We start from the raw sequence: 19392 nt of genomic DNA, 5'->3' as shown, positions 1-19392 counted from the left end.
AGAGCCCGAGGCTGGTTATGCTTAGGAAAGGGGACCCCACGCAATTTTTATTTTTTATTTTACAGTGTTTAATTAAAAAAAAAAAAAAAAATAGAACCCCAGCACGGATCACACAGATCCGGCCGAGATTAATTGTAAAAAAGTCGGCAGTGTTTTGCTAATCACTGCCGTAAAAAACACAAAAAAAACACGAATGACATCGACATCGGAAGAAAAGAAAAACCCGAATACGACAGCTTAGTAAATCCATCGTAACAAATTCAAAAAGTTGCAGTTTTACACTTTCGATGTCATTCGTGATTGAACTTTGACCTGAAACGGGAAAATACGAATCTTAGTAAATTTACCCCATAATCTGTTTAGTTATATTTAAACTGTTTATAGAAAAAAGGTGGTTTTTATTTTACCAACTGTGCAAATTTATGCAATTATTTGCCAACATGGCACACAAAAATGTAAAAAAACAGCATATCACAATTTGTGTGTGTGTGTGTATATATATATATATACTGCTCAAAAAAATAAAGGGAACACTAAAATAACACATCCTAGATCTGAATGAATGAAATATTCTTATTAATAACTTTGTTCTTTACATAGTTGAATGTGCTGACAACAAAATCACACAAAAAATTATCAATGGAAATCAAATTTATTAACCCATGGAGGTCTGTATTTTGAGTCACACTCAAAATTAAAGTGGAAAAACACACTATAGGCTGATCCAACTTTGATGTAATGTCCTTAAAATAAGTCAAAATGAGGCTCAGCAGTGTGTGTGGCCTCCATGTGCCTGTATGACCTCCCTACAACGCCTGGGCATGCTCCTGATGAGGTGGCGGATGGTCTCCTGAGGGATCTCCTCCCAGACCTGGACTAAAGCATCCGCCAACTCCTGGACAGTCTGTGGTGCAACGTGGCGTTGGTGCATGGAGCGAGACATGATGTCCCAGATGGTGCTGCAGAGGTATCAGAGGAGCTGGTGCTGCAGAGGTATCAGGGGTAGCGGGTGTTTCAGGTGTAGGAACTTGGGGCTGGGATTCCTCCGTATCGTGGATGATGCTGAGGTCTGGGGTGGCGGGAATCTCCACACTTCCAATCTATAGTAGATTTTAAAAAAATACACTGTTGAAATACATGTTTTAATTTTTTATTTTTTTTTATAGCTCCCTGCAAGTACATCAGAATGGCAAGCCGTGGCAGAGGAATTTGCCACCACCTGGCATTTCCCGAACTGTGGGGGAGCGATAGATGGCAAACACGTCCGCATCAACCCTCTTGCAAACAGTGGATCCCTTTATTATAATTATAAAGGGTATTTCAGCATTGTGCTGATGGCAGTGGTGAATGGCAACTATAAATTAATCTTCATTGACGTTGGCAAAAACGGACGTGCATCAGACGGTGGGTCGCTGTAGAATACCACCTTCTACGAGCGGCTCGCCACAAAGACCCTGAACTTGCCATCTAGGGAGCAAACCCAGCACGGCCTCAATTTTGATTTCGTGGCTGATGAGGCATTCGCACTCCACGAGAACATTATGAAGCCATACCCCCAAAAGCACCTGACAAGAGAGAAGCGCATCTACAAATTTAGGCTATCCCGGGCACAACGAATTGTAGAGAACACTTTTGGGATCCTGTCTAGCCGCTTTTGCATATTCCTTACGGCTATCAATTTGCAGGTGGAGAAGATTGATTGGGTGGTGACTGCGTGCTGTGTCCTGCATAACTATTTGCGCAGCAAAACCATCCAGCATAGGACATTGCCCAGAGAAGCACCAGGAGACTCAGACCCAGGACACCCAGAGGAGACTTCACCATTTCCCTCTCTGGTACCAACGCCACTCCATTTTAGGTTGAGTCTACGGGCAAAACAGGTCAGCAATGAGTACCTGGCCTATTTTAACAGGGTGGGTGCAGTCGATTGGCGGGAGGCCCACATGTAATTAGTGTACTGTGTTGGACTGATGGTGAAACTTGGAAAAACTTAAAAACATATTCAAAAAAATATACTTACAGATGCCGACAGAGACTTCAGACTCTGCTGTGGCAAACTCCAGCATGGGGTAGTACCAGAGCAAGGTCTTGTATATCTGGGAAGAACCTGCTCCAGACCTTTTAGACTGTTCCATTTTTTTGTGTTCTGTGAGGAACACCGTACGCAGGTTCTGGATCTTTTTCTTGACCCATTCTTTGTCAGCACCGGACACAAAGGGCCTGCAGTACTCCACTAACTACTCCAATGCCGCATTCCGTCGCACTTTATTGGAATACCCCTTGGCCTTGACCTTCCAGAGACATTCATGGTCCACAAACTGTTATATATTTTTTTTGTACAAATGGTTTTAATTAAGGTATATGGTTAAATGTTTATATGGTTAAATGGTTTTTTGTTTAAATGGTGTTTACATTTTTATAATATATGTTTTTAAAATAAAGTTTTTTTTGTAAATACTTTCCTCATTACACATACATCAATGGTGCAGCATTAGGTACAGTGGCGGTAGAAACACATGGCCATTTGGGGGTTAAAATGACTTTGGGCACACAGAAACACATGGTGCAGAATTAGGGTACAGTGGCGGTGAAAACACATGGCCATTTGGGGGTTAAAATGACATTAGGCACACAGAAACACATTAGGCACACAGAAACACATGGTGCAGCATGGGGGTACAGTGGCGGTGAAAACACATGGCCATTTGGGGGTTAAAATGACATTAGGCACACAGAAACACATTAGGCACACAGAAACACATGGTGCAGCATGGGGGTACAGTGGCGGTGAAAACACATGGCCATTTGGGGGTTAAAATGACATTAGGCACACAGAAACACATTAGGCACACAGAAACACATGGTGCAGCATGGGGGTACAGTGGCGGTGAAAACACATGGCCATTTGGGGGTTAAAATGACTTTGGCCACACAGAAACACATGGTGCAACATGGGGGTACAGTGGCGGTGAAAACACATGGCTTTAGGGGGTAAAAAATCACTTTGGGCACACAGAAAGACATGGTGCAGCATTGGGGTACAGTGGCGGTGAAAACACATTCCCGTGAGTGCCATTTGGGGGTTAAAATGACTTTGGCCACACAGAAACACATGGTGCAGCATTGGGGTACTGTGGCGGTGAAAACACATGGCTTTACGGGGTAAAAATCACTTTGGGCACACAGAAATAAATAAAATGTGAACAATAATTTATAATACATTGATGGTCAGTGTGATTACATTGATGGTCAGTGTGATTACATTGGTGGACAGTGATTGGTGGTCAGTGTGGAAATACATACTTGGGGCAATGGAAATCCAATCAAATCGGATATACAGAGTAGAGCTCTCCAGTTGCTGCATCGCTGCTGCTGCTGATGGGAGTGTCCTGAGAATGCCAGTCAAACTTCCTACAATATAGGGGGTCATTCCGACCCAATCGCTCGCTGCAGTTTATCGCAGCGCAGCGATCGGGTCGGATCTGCGCATGCGCCGGCGCACTGCATGCTGGACGGCTGAAGGCTGATGTTCCCTAGCGATCGCCTCTGCCTGATTGACAGGCAGAGGCGGTCACTGAGCGTGAGGGGGCTGGATGGCGGCGTTAAGCCGCCGTTTAGGGGGGGGCGATCCGGCCAACCCAGGCGTGGCCGGGCAGTTGGGGGGCGGGCCGTGGCAGCTGCGTGACGTCACATGCAGGCGCTGCGACCCGGGCAGTGAAGAGGTTCTCCCGCAGGAGCTGCGCTGGCCGGGAGTTACTCCTCAAATGCAAAAGCATCGTCGCTGTGCGATGCTTTTGCATTTGCATTTCTGCGGGGGGGGGGGGGAGCGGCACTGACATGCGGGGCGGACTAGCCCTGTGCTGGGCGTCCCCCCACATGTCTGAGTGCCTGATCGTAGCTGTGCTAAATTTATCACAGCTACGATCAACTCGAAATGACCCCCATATTGCAGGCGATATGTCGCAGGCACAAAAAACACACCTTTTTCCATACGATTCCAGGCGATTACGATATATCACGAGTGCAGCACTAGCGACCTAGGGGATCCGATCCAAAGCTCATGCTAACGCGCATCGGATTGGAAACACCTCCAAAATGCCCGATTTCACCCGATATATCGGCCCGAATGCTCTAAATTGGCTGAAATCGGGCATTATCGTTCTAGTGTATGGGGCCCTTTAGATTTGGGTGAGGTGTGTTCAAACTGAAATCTAAATTGCAGTGTAAAAATAAAGCAGCCAGTATCTACCCTGCACAGAAACAAAATAACCCACCCAAATCTAACTCTTTCTGCACATGTTATATCTGCCTCCCCTGCAGTGCACATGGTTTTGCCCAACTGCTAACAAATTTGCTGCTGCGATCAACTCTGAATTACCCCCCAAGTATCCTATCATGTTCCATAATCATGTGGCCACTAGGGGCAGTGCCCCTTTGACCTATGGGGGTGAAATATCATCATACCATATCAGGGTAAGCAATATGACAGCTGCCACTGATTCTTAATGCAAGTAAATGATGAAATAATGCTCTTGGTGTATAATTCCCAAGTATGTTGCTTAGTATTTGTGGATGAAAGCGAGAATCATTTTTACATAAACATTTGACATTTTAAATAGTCGCTTGGTACAGGTGCTCATCACATGGCGAGCTCTTTCATGGGACAATTATGCTGCTTAGTTGCCTGACAGGTAGTTTGGAGGTTATTGCTTACATAATCAATACTGAACTTCCCATAGTGCATTCCAAACAACTGGACTTCATTCTAGTATAACAACCTTTATATTGCATATACGAAAATGCAGGTTGCACCAAATTATTTTGTTTGAGTACACTTGGCACCTGACTGTCAGCACCACGTGGCCCTGGAAGCAGAGGCGTATCTAGCACGGGGCGAGCAGGGCACGTGCCCTGGGCGCCGTGACAGCCCCAGCAGAGGGGGGCGCCACCGACACCTGCACGGCCCGCTCGCCCCATGCGTCAGGGTTTCGGCGGCGCCGGCGCAACCAGCCAAAATGTGAAATAACTGAGAAGGAAGCGAGTGGGTCCTCGGCGTGTACAGTCTCAGAGCACTGCTGAGGATTGTACATCCACCCGGAGGCAGGGGCAGAATGGGGCAGGGTCTCTGGCAGAGCGGTGCAGCGCCGTGTATCCGGAGCCGGGCAGCGCGCTGTGTGCTGGGCAGGGAGCTCCCCCTGCTCTCTGGGGTGATGGACGGTGGAAGCTCTACAATTACAGCAGACACATGTCCGGCCCCGGATTGGCACTGGCCGTGCCCGCCCTGCCTGCTGCCACCACAGCAGCCAGGCTGGCTGACAGGGGCCGGTACCCAGCTGACAGGAGACACCGGCGGCGGTGGGAGAGTCCCTGCAGCGTCTTCCCGGTGCACAGTGTGGCCTGGGCGGTCAGTGTGTGTGGACTGCGGAGGAGGGATAAGGACTTTGAGCGCCGGCGCAGCCCCCGAAGTGCGGCCACTGAGAGAACGGCTCCTGCACCCTCAACATGTGGGCCATCAACAGCAGGCGAGCAGGCCGGGGGGGTGGGGGGGTTACACGATAGTGTGAGTGTGTTCATTCTTCCAGTCCAGTGTGTGTGTGTCTCGGTTGGGGGGGGGGGGGGGGTTGGTGCAGGACAGTGTGAGTGTGTTAATATTTCCAGTCCAGTGTGTGTGTGTGTGTGGGGGGAGGGGGGGTGCAGGACAGTGTGAGTGTGTGTGGGGGTTAATTTTTACAGTCCAGTGTGTGTGTGTGTGTGTGAGGGGGGGGGCAGTGTGAGTGTGTGTTAATTTTTGCAGTCCAGTGTGTGTGGGGGAGGGGAAAGTATGAGTGTGTGTGTGTGTGTGTGTAGTCTGAGTGGGTGTGTGTGGGGTTTGGGGTGGTCAGTCTGTGTGTGTGTAATCTACAGTCTGACTGTGTGTGTGTGTAAGTAAGGGGGTGGGGCAGTCTGTGTGTGTGTTTGATATTGGCTTTACACCTATAGGGCGGGATGTATTAATGCTTACCGCCACGGTAAGCATTAGTACCATTTACCACAGAGACCATTTACCGAAGAGGGATACGTATTAAACCAAGGGCACTGAGATGCCCTTCTCACTCACCATCCGGAGCCAAGCTGGTGGAAAGCCAGCAGCAGGGGCAGCATTCCGGATATCAGCAGCCGAGGGTGCCGGTTGTGAGGCACCTGCGGAGCGGTGCAGAGCCCAAAGCCGGAGATCGGCAGCATGTTGACCGGCAACAAGTGGCTTCTTCCGCGTTCAACATGCTACCGATCTCCGGCTTTGGGCTACGCAGGGTTCGGGGGATGGGTGTCATCTGGCGGTGTACTGCCGCTCCGGGGGGTGCGGGCTCCGGAGGCTCTCAGCACTGTTGAATATCCAGCTGCCTCAAGTATGTACAACCCGCACTCTCGGCTGCTGATATCCGGTATGCTGCTGCTGGCTGTCCCCCCGCCCGGCTCGGCCCCACAGCTGTACAGTGAAAAGGGCATCTCAGTGCCCAAGGTTTAATACATATGCCTCAGTAAATGGCCTCTGCGGTAAACGATACTAATGCTTACCGTTGCAGTAACAGCGCACATCGACGGCGCACATCGGGATCCTGCAGCAGGAGAGAAGAACCCCCTTCAAGGCGTAGCAGATCACACTGAAAAGGGTGCATCCCCGGTGCGGTGCTCTGCATCATGGGTGGCGCAGAAGACGTGGTGTGTCGGAGGTGGGAGAAGCGCCGCAGCTTGGGGTGAGAAACTGCTGCAACTCTTCCGCTGCTAAACTCTGCAGTTAGTCAATTAAGGGGGTAGGCTCCCCTCACCAGTGCCCCGCAGGATTAGTTAATTAATGGGGTAGGCACCCCTCACCACAGTGCCCCACATGCCTTGTTAATTAAGGGGGTAGGATCCCCTCACTCTATAATGTGAATTTTGGCTCATACTGTGTGCTATAATGTGAATTTCGGCTCATACTGTGTGCTATAATGTGAAAGGGGCAACAGTACTAGATAGTATAAGGGGTCCTACTACACTGACGGACACGCCCCCTTTGAGTGACCACGCCCCCTTTTCAGGAGCGCACCTGCCTTCGGCGCGTGCATAATTGCTACCTTCACTTTTTCATTCCCCCTTCAAAAATCACACTTCGACCACTGCACCTACATCTAAACCTACATACCCTGACATCTTTATATACAGTGACACCTATGGTGTGCGCACATACTTTCCTTTGGTAGTTTTTTTTTTTTTGGGGGGGGAGGGGCGCCATTATTGATCTTGCCCTGGGCTCCAAAAACCCTAGTTACGCCTCTGCCTGGAAGTGAGCACTCCGGCTGGATGTTGTTATGCTGCGTTTGATGGACATTCCCAGCTGTGTACAATGGTCTTTATGATCAGTATCTGCTTCACATTAAGGGTTTTAAAGCTGAACTGAATAGTGCACTTAATGTGAATTTACGTCATATGCTGTACAACTATGACTGTTGGTACCAATTTTAGCAGACATCAAGCTCTGAAAAAATGTTTAAGATCTCAGGTCTGCTATTGGATGGAAAAAAAAATTGGAATTTTACATAATTTTACATTTAATCATGGAGTTCATTATATTTTCAAGTGTGATGTATGTCTTCCAAAATTGTATGCCGGCAACAAACAGTGCTGAAAACCATCTTTAGAAACAGACCTAACTCATAACATTTCATACAACCAAGACAAGTACATGGAAGTACACCTTTACTGTGACGCATACTGAAGATACAGCAGAATAATTTGTAGAACTGCTCCAATGCAGTCTTCTTGATAGACGTTTTTTTTCTTCTTTTTTTGAATTTCAGCTTAATTTAAAGATACCAAAAGAATTAGGTCCTTGGTAGCCCCATACCCACATTTTTATGGGCCCTCCAAGAGTTTAAAGAAGGAAGATGCCTTCTCTTTCTCCATACACTGCCCCTCTGCGCCTCAGCTCTTGCTCACAGAGGAAAGGAACACCAAAGTTCCATTCCGTTCTACCCTGATTTTTAACCACTTGCCTGGCACGGTCCATCAGATGCGATCATGCCTGCAAGTGCTCTATCTGACTTGGTCGCACAGGATGCGACAAGTCAGATAGAGAGTGTTAGCAGCGGCAGGGAAGGGAAACTTCCCTCTGCTGCTGCTGTCAGAGGGACACTCTCTGCACTCTCCCTGCACTCTCCCCCTGTGTCTGCCGTGCTGCCGATCACTGCTGATCAGTCATCACGGCAGGACCCCCCCTCCAGCGGCTGCAGATAATGGCAGCTGCTGGGGAGTGTAAATTATCCCTCCCAAGCCACCCCCAGAACCCCCCCCCCCCCCCCTGTACACTTGGAGGCTGTCCCGGCTTTCAAAATGAAAGCCGCGATGTTCCACGATCGATGTTTTATATATAATTTTTTTTTTAAATAAAAAAAAATATATTATTTCTCTTTTTTAACTAAAATCATTTGGGATAGGGTTAAATTCATGTTCTTCACCTAATTCACTCATAAAAAAAACAATTTCAGTAAAATAAATTGTCAGTTTAGTGGTTAAAGCGGCAATCAGTTACACAGTAAAACCAGGTTTTGTCGTATAAATAATTGTCGTTGCAAAAATCCGGCCAGACTTGCACAAAGTCTGGCATCTCCTGCTTCTTGCAGGCTATTACAAACATGAATCAGGCCACTTTGTCTGAAAACATGGGTGACATGTAAGTAAAGCGAAAAAAGCATGTACGTTTGTGTCTGGACCAAACCATGTTGTCATGCAAGGGGAGCAAATACATTTATATTTTTACTGTTCAGGGTAATTACTGGCTGCTTTTACATGTAGCCCACAAATGTTAAACAGCTTATTTTTACACTGCAATTTAGATTTCAATGTGAACACACCCAACCCATAAATAAATCTCTCTGCACATGTTACATTTGCCCACCTGCAGTACAAATAGTTTTGTCCAGTTGCTTGCTTTTTGCTTTACTTACAAACATGAATCAGGCCCAATGTAGCATAAGACACGAATATAATTAAATGACCCTCCAATACAGTTGGATGGTTTCCTGAGTGGATGGTCTTTTGAAGTCTCCTTGTTTTTGTGGTCTCCATCTCCTCCAGTTCTCCTTATATTTTCCCTAAGTATTTTTCTTGTTGTGGTAAGTAATAATATTTCCCTGGTGCTCTCCCCCAACCAAGGTTTGATACATCTCCCTGCATGTTATCCTTAACTTTAAGTTTATATCCACTTCCCTTCAATTGTTAGCAGTGAACAGGATCCCCATTCCTATTGTGTCTGCATGCTTGAAATGGTTCTAAAGCTCCGTATGTACTCACAATACTGCATGTCCTATAGACATGAAGAATAAACAATGCTATAACTATTTCTCATTAAAGTAAAAATGTTGTTTCTATAGTAATGTTTCTGCAAGGATAACAGCTTCTCAAGCATAACTGATGGTTATTTACTAACCAGAAAATATGCAGATGCACAGTACATTTGATGAATGTTCCAATGAAATGCGTTGTGCAACAGTTTTGTGGGCACAGATGGAAATGCACATAGCAAAAAAGTAAAAATGGATTATGAATACTGTATCACTTTTGGAACAGCAGTTAAATTAAACGTTATCCATTCCAATTTGTATTTACTATCATTAAAAAAATCATGAGCGTAAGTAAACATTGGGACTGTCTTTATTTCAGGTGTCACATTTGTACATTTGAATGTTTGTATTACAGAGGTATTTTTGCGCATAAAAATAAGCCTTCCTGTATAAATTGCTCCAGGTTGCTACAAAAGACATTGAAAGTAATGGCAGACTCCCCATTGCAGTCAACTTAGAGGACATGTTAAAATCAAGGGGAGCTATGCAGCCACCCACTTAACCAGGATCTAACAACATCTTGAATCCAGTCTCAATATATGGGCCTATAGCACAATATATACATTTTTGAATGTGTGCACAATATGAGACATCTACCCCACCTGCATTCAGCAAAGAACATCTCAATCCTACTATTAGAGTCAATAAATCGCATCACTGAATCAAGCTCAGCCTTGAGCCAATAGGCTGCGTACTCTGGAGCATCTGTGCAGAGGTAGGATCATTGGGGGTGATTCAGACCTGATAGTTGCTGTGCGGGTGATCAGGTAATAACTGCGCATGCGTATGCACCGCAATGCGCGCGCGTGTCGGCAAACAACAGTCATCGCCGGTCAGCGACAGGCTTGTGCGAAAATTCTAATCGCACAGCCAATCGTATGCTGATTGACAGGAGGAAGCCGTTTGTGGGTGGTAACTGACTGTTTTCTGGGAGTGTCAGGGAAAACGCAGGCATTCCCAAGTGTTTTCAGGGAGGGTGTGCCCTGATCAGCCCGTTCTGACCGTCCTGTAGGAGTAAGTCCTGGGCTGCGCAGAAACTGCACACACAGGGCAAATCATTCACTGGTGAGTGAAGTGTGAACGGATTTGCAGCTGTCCGCTGACGGAGGGTGTTTTTAGCTGCTCGGCGTACACATGCGATTGCACACTTGCATGGCGAATATACACTCCCCTTGGGAGGCGACTATCTGATCGCAGGACTACAATTTTAGTAGCCTAGCGATCAGGTCTGAATAAGCCCCATTATTTCACAAAACAGCATTTGTAAAATGACCCTTAATATGTGCCTAAAATTCTGCTTCAGTGGTTAGAACACAATCTGCATAGGACATCAATGGATGGTAACCATATAGATCAGCCTTGTTTCAGTCCCAAATATTCACATGCAGCTATACCCCACTTTGGGAGATGTGGTTTAACAAATTCCTGACAGAAAGTATGTAATTAGCGTGAATAGAGCACATTCAATTCAACAATTAGGGTAGAAAGCAGTTGTTATACAGTAATACTCGAACACTGTGAAGACAAAATGAGGTCATTTCTCAAATGGGAAGAGCGACAGGAAAGAAGGGAAGAACCAGACTCACATGCTGATCTTTCATGTCTTCTGAAATAATCACCCATTATGTGAGAAGATTGTGGATTTATACCACTGGCTATTTGATTGCATTTTCACAGTCACACAGTTGTAAGGAATACATTTCTACTCCATGGCATGGTCACACTAATTACATTGCACACAAGGTGTTAGTTATACTCGTGAAACTGCTTATAATCGGATGTATTCTATGAGATCCTTGGTAATTATACTGCCATTCTGTGCTTAGACCTGTTAAATGAATGGATAATACAATAACTTCTCTCAGAGAAGTGAGATATTATCTACAGAAAAACAAATCTAGATTATGTAATACTCCATTTTGTTATTCGTTTTACTGTAGAAAGCTTCAAATCAGGTAATGTAGCAATGTTATAAAGGTATAAAGGAAGCCTCTTTATATATTACATATGGACGGACAGAAAAGGTAAGTGTGGAAACTGGTCCGTAAAACTGCAACGCACCAATCCATGGCTAGTCTTCTCTTATACCTCATTACAATACAAAGTCTGCTGCCCATACTAACGTGTTCAGGATTTTGTCAAATAATCACAGGGATACAGCTATTTTACTTGTCAGTGGTAGACAGTAGTGTTATAAACCAAAACACTACTATTTATATACAAATAAACCCAGGTTGCTTGTTGTGTAACTCTTTGGGTGCAGCAAGGAGCAGCACATATGTTTTGGAAAGATTACTAACCAGACTTGACTTACCATTTTATGTTCCAGATAATACAATTCTAGCCCTTGGCAGATGCTATGCTGCAATGCAAAGTGTTAAATTTGTATAAGGTGTTAGCTTCAAAATGCTTTACTGTTAGAATAAAAAGGACATGCCTTGCTTACTACGGTGGATTGAAAATAGTAGTTGCTTAGACCCTACAATATGTCAAAGTGGATCTGTCACCTATGCAGCAGAGGCACCAGTCTGTGGACTATTCTTTTTGCTAGAAATCAGGACATCACTGAGCCTCTGCCAAATACTCAGCACACCTGGTGCTAATTACTCAAGTACTGCATCCTACCGTTTAGGTGAACTGACTACCTTCATGGGTCCATCAATATTGTTCTCAACTGGTTGTACCAGACTTAAAAATAAATTATGTGAAATAAAGCAAATTATTGCAGAAACAAAGTATAGAAACACATAAGGAACACGTGGTCTACAGAATAACGTGGCATGCTAACTGGCTCATTTTTGTGTATTTACTTTCTCTAAGTGGTAGTGCAGGAACAAACCATGCTAAGTCTATCTCATGAATATAACAGCAGTGTTCTGTGTTTGGGGGAAGCCATTACATATAGTATCCTAACAGTAGCAGATGCATTTGCTCCATTAGCTGAGCAATGACAGTATGGAGGAGATGCTAATCCCTCTAAAACAGAATACTGAATTTTTAGAACCTAAATGCTCAGGAAGTATTTTAGATGAAGTTTGTCATCTATAAAATCACAATGTTCTTTACCAGTATACCTGAAGTAATATATATAAAAAAAAACGTAAAAAAAAATCAAAAATAAATAAAATTACAACCTTTAGCGTGATCGCAAGCTATTGCAAAGCTGTTATGAATTGCAAGCTCTTGTGCCACTAAAGGGGCTAATGTAAAAAACAAATATACTGCAGAATATGCTTGGCATCTACAAATACAGACACTTTCTTTGTGGACTGACCACAACTGTGCTATTTTCTTCTTTTTGGCTCTTCCTTGCCAGCATTTTCACTTCAGGAACTTGGGTCAGTAATGTCCATGTTTGTTCCAAATAGTGCAACCAGCTGTTCTTCATAGTTTGCAATGTTTCTTTTCATAATCTCCATACATGGTCCCAAGAGCCTTTCAAAAGCTTGCACGTCCATGACTATGAGAAAGCAGAACATAAAATGGCTGATTCTCAGATAATACTGACTTAGTTTCACTTTATAACATAAGATTTATTTTTCTGGGTATGTAGGTCATCCCTTTCATAAGGTCACCCTTAAGATAAAAGGAGAGTTATGGTAGACTTACTATGGTTAACTCTCTTTCTGCGAGGTATACTGGGTTCCTGTGAAGGAGCATCGATATTTGCGTCTGCTCAGCGCCACTGATAATGTGCGCATGCGCAAGACTGTGCTTGCGCACATTAAGAAATACACTGGGAATAAATCAGCTGTATATAGAACAAAAGAAATATACTGTAGTGATCGTAACATGAGCTACAGTAATACAAAGAACAGGAAATGACACCTAGCCAGCTATGGACCTTATGTCCCACTTCCAAGCCATGTGCAGCTGTGGGGGTAGGTTGGTGAAGTGCATGCTGGGAAAGGTTATATAAAGCCCCCTCGCCCAAAAACAAGCTCTCTTTTCCTGACACTACAATACAGGACACAACACTGACTTGGCTTCTGGAAATCCACTCAACAAAACATTTCTTTGGAAGGTAACCATACTTCTGACTATACTAGAACACACTCTACCTTTATTTACCTTCACTTTAAATCACCTCTCCTTTTGACTTTGATATCTTAGAAAGCTGAAAGGGTTATCCTGCACTGGATAATAACATCTATTGAACGTTTTTGTATATTAAGAACCAGCTACAATTAATATTGAAGATAATCATATCTACATCATAAACAGGCTGGAGGTGCTCCTGGAATTATGAAAAAATTCATGATCCAAAGTGTTGTGAGGACTAGCCTCAAAGAAAATTCCTTTTTTGGAGCACTCTTTTGAAATAGTAAATAATATGAATTGTAGAGAATTAGTGATTTGATATTAAAACTTAACTTTTATTTCTTACCAATCTAAGATAAAGAGGAGAATATTCACACACATTCTATTTCTCCCAATGTCATATCCAAAATGAATAAATAATTTTTTAATGAAACATTGCGTTAATACTGATGTACAATCTCGGCATGTGAAATCATTGCGTTAGTACTAATGTACACTCTCAACATGTAATTATTGTATCACTAGGACCAATTGTCCTGTTTCAGACACACTCTTGCATAAGAGCCATCAATTCCACTGGCTCAACAATATTCCCAAACATACATTATATATGACTGAGACTGAAAAACCACATCACCACATTGTTGCACATAGAACGTATTCATAATACTGTGATTTCAAATATGGTATCCAATCACAATTTAACCCTTTAGATCACACACGGGTCACCAATTCCACTGGCACTACAGTATTCTTAGCAATATATTCAGTATAGTTGAGCCTTATTGAAAATTTCACAGACTGTTTTGTATTAGATATTTTACTAAAGTTACCGGCAGATGGACTCTATATTGATTAATAAATCAAATTTATAAAACCGATACAAGCCTGTAAATATTTCCTCAATGAGAATTAGCAGCAGAATACACTCGATCCCACAAGTTTGCAATAACACTTCACCTTTTGGTCTATAATGTATATCCTATATCATATAACACTTGAAACATGTCAACGACCCTTTAAATTTAACATTGAGCTCACAATTGTTTTATGCCTTATCTAATTATAATAAGGCATCGCAACTCATAAAGTACCACATATAGGGTCGTATGTCTGGACTGTGTCACATACAGTATACGGTGAGGGACAAAATGTCTCCTTGTATTCACCGTTATACTGATATGATCAATCTATGAATTCTTAGATGAATTGAGGCCATGGGTGCACCCCTTTTAGACAATTTGTTTTGAGGCCTCAAACTTGAATTCAACTGTATATGTTGGATCAATTTTCCTTGTGTATAAGGTGAAGGAAAGGAGAACAGCAAGTACAATCCAATATGCAGATATCCCCATCTGCTGCCCAACCTCATCAAAAAAAATGAGCGGAGGAAGAGTGAGAGTAGGGGTACTGATAGATTGGTGGAAAAATAGCAACAATATCTCCTAATGTCTCCGTCTCTGGTGTTAGAGCAGACCTGTTGCTTTAAGCATTGCAGGACTTGCAATACGCCACGGAGACCAGTGAGATATCTGTGAAATACCACAGAGGAAAGAGGATAGAAGAGGGCGTATATATATGATCTTTATACCCTTCAGAGTGATTGGATGCTCAATAACGTTGAAGTTGTCTGTACTGTGTGGATATAATCCGTATTTTATAATTCCTCCATGGCTATTTAAAGAGGAAGGATGTGTTTTTCATGCAAAATATAGTCAGAGGATTATGGGGCCAGATATATATCTCACACAGCTCCCTGCAGCTGTGCCGTTGCTGTTTATAATCAATTAGTTATTCACATTGTGTCTTCTTCTGAATTCAGATTGCTGACAAATATTTGAAAAGATAATAGTTCAAAAAGGTTTCACGAAAGTTCCAGAAAAAAAGGGGGGTTATACCGACACCATATCTGTAACTTTCTGTACCTAAGGAATTTTTCAGTGAGATAGGAAACAGTCACTGCATAAGTGATTAAGGGGTTTTGTGTGCTAGGCTGCACTCTGCAACATAATTGGGATTTTTGATTCCTCAGCAGAATGAAAGCTTACCTGAACATATTCAGGTCTTTTACACTTCAGTTTAATACCGCAATTAACTGTTTGACTGAGAAAAAGGCTATTGATGTCTTTTTCTTTTTGTAACGGCAATGTTTTTGAATATTTACCGCATGTGGCTGGAGAGTCTCTGATGCCGTATACCTTCTCCCTTCAGTCCGTTCCTGAATGCGGTTACCACTGCCCCCGCATATAGCTGGAGAGTCTCTGATGCCGTATACCTTCTCCCTTCAGTCCGTTCCTGAATGCGGTTACCACTGCCCCCTGCAGTGACTGTCTTACTGGCTCCTTATTGACAGTGTGTTCTACTGTCCTATGTCGATGCGTCTGAATTGGATTTTCAAGATGCCGCTTGCTTTCATGGCTGTTTTGCCGGATCCAATTTGGTAGTTTTCACATGCCGTTTTGCACAGCGTCCTCCTGCAGTGAGGAGCTGTGACTGTGGAACACCACGTCCCAGCTGTACGTACGTTTCACAATCGTGCTTGATCACCAGCCTGAAGTGTAAAAGACCTGAATATGTTCAGGTAAGCTTTCATTCTGCTGAGGAATCAAAAATCCCAATTATGTTGCAGAGTGCAGCCTAGCACACAAAACCCCTTAATCACTTATGCAGTGACTGTTTCCTATCTCACTGAAAAATTCCTTAGGTACAGAAAGTTACAGATATGGTGTCGGTATAACCCCCCTTTTTTTCTGGAACTTTCGTGAAACCTTTTTGAACTATTATCTTTTCAAATATTTGTCAGCAATCTGAATTCAGAAGAAGACACAATGTGAATAACTAATTGATTATAAACAGCAACGGCACAGCTGCAGGGAGCTGTGTGAGATATATATCTGGCCCCATAATCCTCTGACTATATTTTGCATGAAAAACACATCCTTCCTCTTTAAATAGCCATGGAGGAATTATAAAATACGGATTATATCCACACAGTACAGACAACTTCAACGTTATTGAGCATCCAATCACTCTGAAGGGTATAAAGATCATATATATACGCCCTCTTCTATCCTCTTTCCTCTGTGGTATTTCACAGATATCTCACTGGTCTCCGTGGCGTATTGCAAGTCCTGCAATGCTTAAAGCAACAGGTCTGCTCTAACACCAGAGACGGAGACATTAGGAGATATTGTTGCTATTTTTCCACCAATCTATCAGTACCCCTACTCTCACTCTTCCTCCGCTCATTTTTTTTGATGAGGTTGGGCAGCAGATGGGGATAGCTGCATATTGGATTGTACTTGCTGTTCTCCTTTCCTTCACCTTATACACAAGGAAAATTGATCCAACATATACAGTTGAATTCAAGTTTGAGGCCTCAAAACAAATTGTCTAAAAGGGGTGCACCCATGGCCTCAATTCATCTAAGAATTCATAGATTGATCATATCAGTATAACGGTGAATACAAGGAGACATTTTGTCCCTCACCGTATACTGTATGTGACACAGTCCAGACATACGACCCTATATGTGGTACTTTATGAGTTGCGATGCCTTATTATAATTAGATAAGGCATAAAACAATTGTGAGCTCAATGTTAAATTTAAAGGGTCGTTGACATGTTTCAAGTGTTATATGATATAGGATATACATTATAGACCAAAAGGTGAAGTGTTATTGCAAACTTGTGGGATCGAGTGTATTCTGCTGCTAATTCTCATTGAGGAAATATTTACAGGCTTGTATCGGTTTTATAAATTTGATTTATTAATCAATATAGAGTCCATCTGCCGGTAACTTTAGTAAAATATCTAATACAAAACAGTCTGTGAAATTTTCAATAAGGCTCAACTATACTGAATATATTGCTAAGAATACTGTAGTGCCAGTGGAATTGGTGACCCGTGTGTGATCTAAAGGGTTAAATTGTGATTGGATACCATATTTGAAATCACAGTATTATGAATACGTTCTATGTGCAACAATGTGGTGATGTGGTTTTTCAGTCTCAGTCATATATAATGTATGTTTGGGAATATTGTTGAGCCAGTGGAATTGATGGCTCTTATGCAAGAGTGTGTCTGAAACAGGACAATTGGTCCTAGTGATACAATAATTACATGTTGAGAGTGTACATTAGTACTAACGCAATGATTTCACATGCCGAGATTGTACATCAGTATTAACGCAATGTTTCATTAAAAAATTATTTATTCATTTTGGATATGACATTGGGAGAAATAGAATGTGTGTGAATATTCTCCTCTTTATCTTAGATTGGTAAGAAATAAAAGTTAAGTTTTAATATCAAATCACTAATTCTCTACAATTCATATTATTTACTATTTCAAAAGAGTGCTCCAAAAAAGGAATTTTCTTTGAGGCTAGTCCTCACAACACTTTGGACTTTGATATCTTTACTATGCCTGTTTGTGTTATGCCTGCACTTGGGCTGGCCTATACAATGGACACTGCTTTCTTCATTTGTCTGCTTTCATCTCTCTATCTCTATACACATACTGATAACTTTTTAACATACACACAAATATGTATATACACACACACACATACACACACACACACACACACACACACACACACACACACACACACACACACACTAGATGTTTTTCAGGTAGATGATTATACAGCATTTACCAGTTAGTCCACTGATTAGCCGAGTGCGTGTTAAACATTTATCCCCTAACAATAAATGCAACAAACACACACACGTTATCATCCCCTAACAATACATGCTACAGACACACAGACACACACACACACACACACACACACACACACACACACACACACACACACACACACACGTTTCTCACCATGCTTTCTGGAACAGCCATCTACTCACATCCTTATACACACGTACACAGGGAAGAGCACAATCTGATAACACTAGCACAGCTTTCTTGCATTCATGCATTCACACACACATACATATATATATATATATATATCTTCACGTACACCAAGAACATATACGAGCAAGGAATAACTAGAACCTGCAAGTTTATTTAGCAACAGAATGGGGTAATACATTACTGGGATCAAATTAGGAATTCACTTCTGAGTTGTTAAACTGTATTGTGTATCTGACCTGGTAATCTATATTGCATTATTTGTAACTGTCCACATGTAAGTCATCTATAACATTGCAGTTACTGTTTATGGAGTAAAAGATGTTATACTTTATATGGTCTTTGGTTCATTACAACTGAGGGTAAGAAGGATTTAAATGTTTAAATCATATGTATAATGCAATATAGCGATATAACGAGGTTACTTGACGGATTTTGTCAAGGAGTAATATTTGGGCGGTTTTGGCCTAGGCAATAGTAGAGAGTTCGCGTGTGTAGCTCACATGGGACTCTAGCTGAGACGCATAATGCATTTCAGCTGGGACCTTCTGTCTGTGGGCTGTTGTGGTATAAGACAAATCTATATTATAAGACTGCATGGTAAGGCTAGTGAATATTAGTCAGAAGGTCATAGATGAAGTAGTATCACATGTAAGGAATATGGAATGGAAGAAAGTATTGTATCATTTCCCAATAATTACTTATAACAATTAATACTGGTATAAAGGTTATTTTGTATTTGTGTGACTATCAGACCCCCAGAGGGAGGGGGAGGAGTACAAACAACCTCAGACAAAAGGTACACACTTTAACAGTTCCACAGGGAAAACATCAGGGTGTAGAGCGGGATCTTGATCCAGAAGCACCATCAGGCAAAGCTTTGACTGTCCCAGGATGCATTGGGGCCTCCTCTATAACCCCGCCTCCAGGCACTGAGAGCTCAGTTTCGTTAACCAGTCCAATGCAGGAGCAGGTAAAAGAGAAGGCAGATGTTAGTCACATAGAAACACAATCTCACGACAGGAGAGGGTACCAGCGGCTAATGCCATACAACCCAAAAAAGCTAGGTGCGTCAGGGTGGGCGCCCTGTGGAACCCAATGTACCTCGAAGAAAGA

At 42.8% G+C, this 19392-nt stretch overlaps 1 protein-coding gene across 3 annotated transcripts in view; it reads right to left on the bottom strand.

The window, feature by feature from the left end:
• Window positions 1-9651: 9651 nt before the first annotated feature.
• PRKAR2B (protein kinase cAMP-dependent type II regulatory subunit beta) overlaps window positions 9652-19392 on the bottom strand; it is a 212989-nt gene continuing 203248 nt past the window's right edge. For all 3 annotated transcript variants that reach the window (XM_063927057.1, XM_063927056.1, XM_063927058.1), the window contains exon 12: window positions 9652-12819. In XM_063927057.1, the coding sequence (XP_063783127.1) occupies window positions 12686-12819 (134 nt within the window). In that variant the 3' untranslated portion in view covers window positions 9652-12685. The remainder of the gene's footprint in view (window positions 12820-19392) is intronic.

Source organism: Pseudophryne corroboree, chromosome 6, assembly GCF_028390025.1.
Source record: "Pseudophryne corroboree isolate aPseCor3 chromosome 6, aPseCor3.hap2, whole genome shotgun sequence".
Lineage (NCBI taxonomy): Eukaryota > Metazoa > Chordata > Amphibia > Anura > Myobatrachidae > Pseudophryne > Pseudophryne corroboree.
Note: the sequence above shows the minus strand (reverse complement) of the source record. Positions and strands in the feature narration are given on the sequence as shown.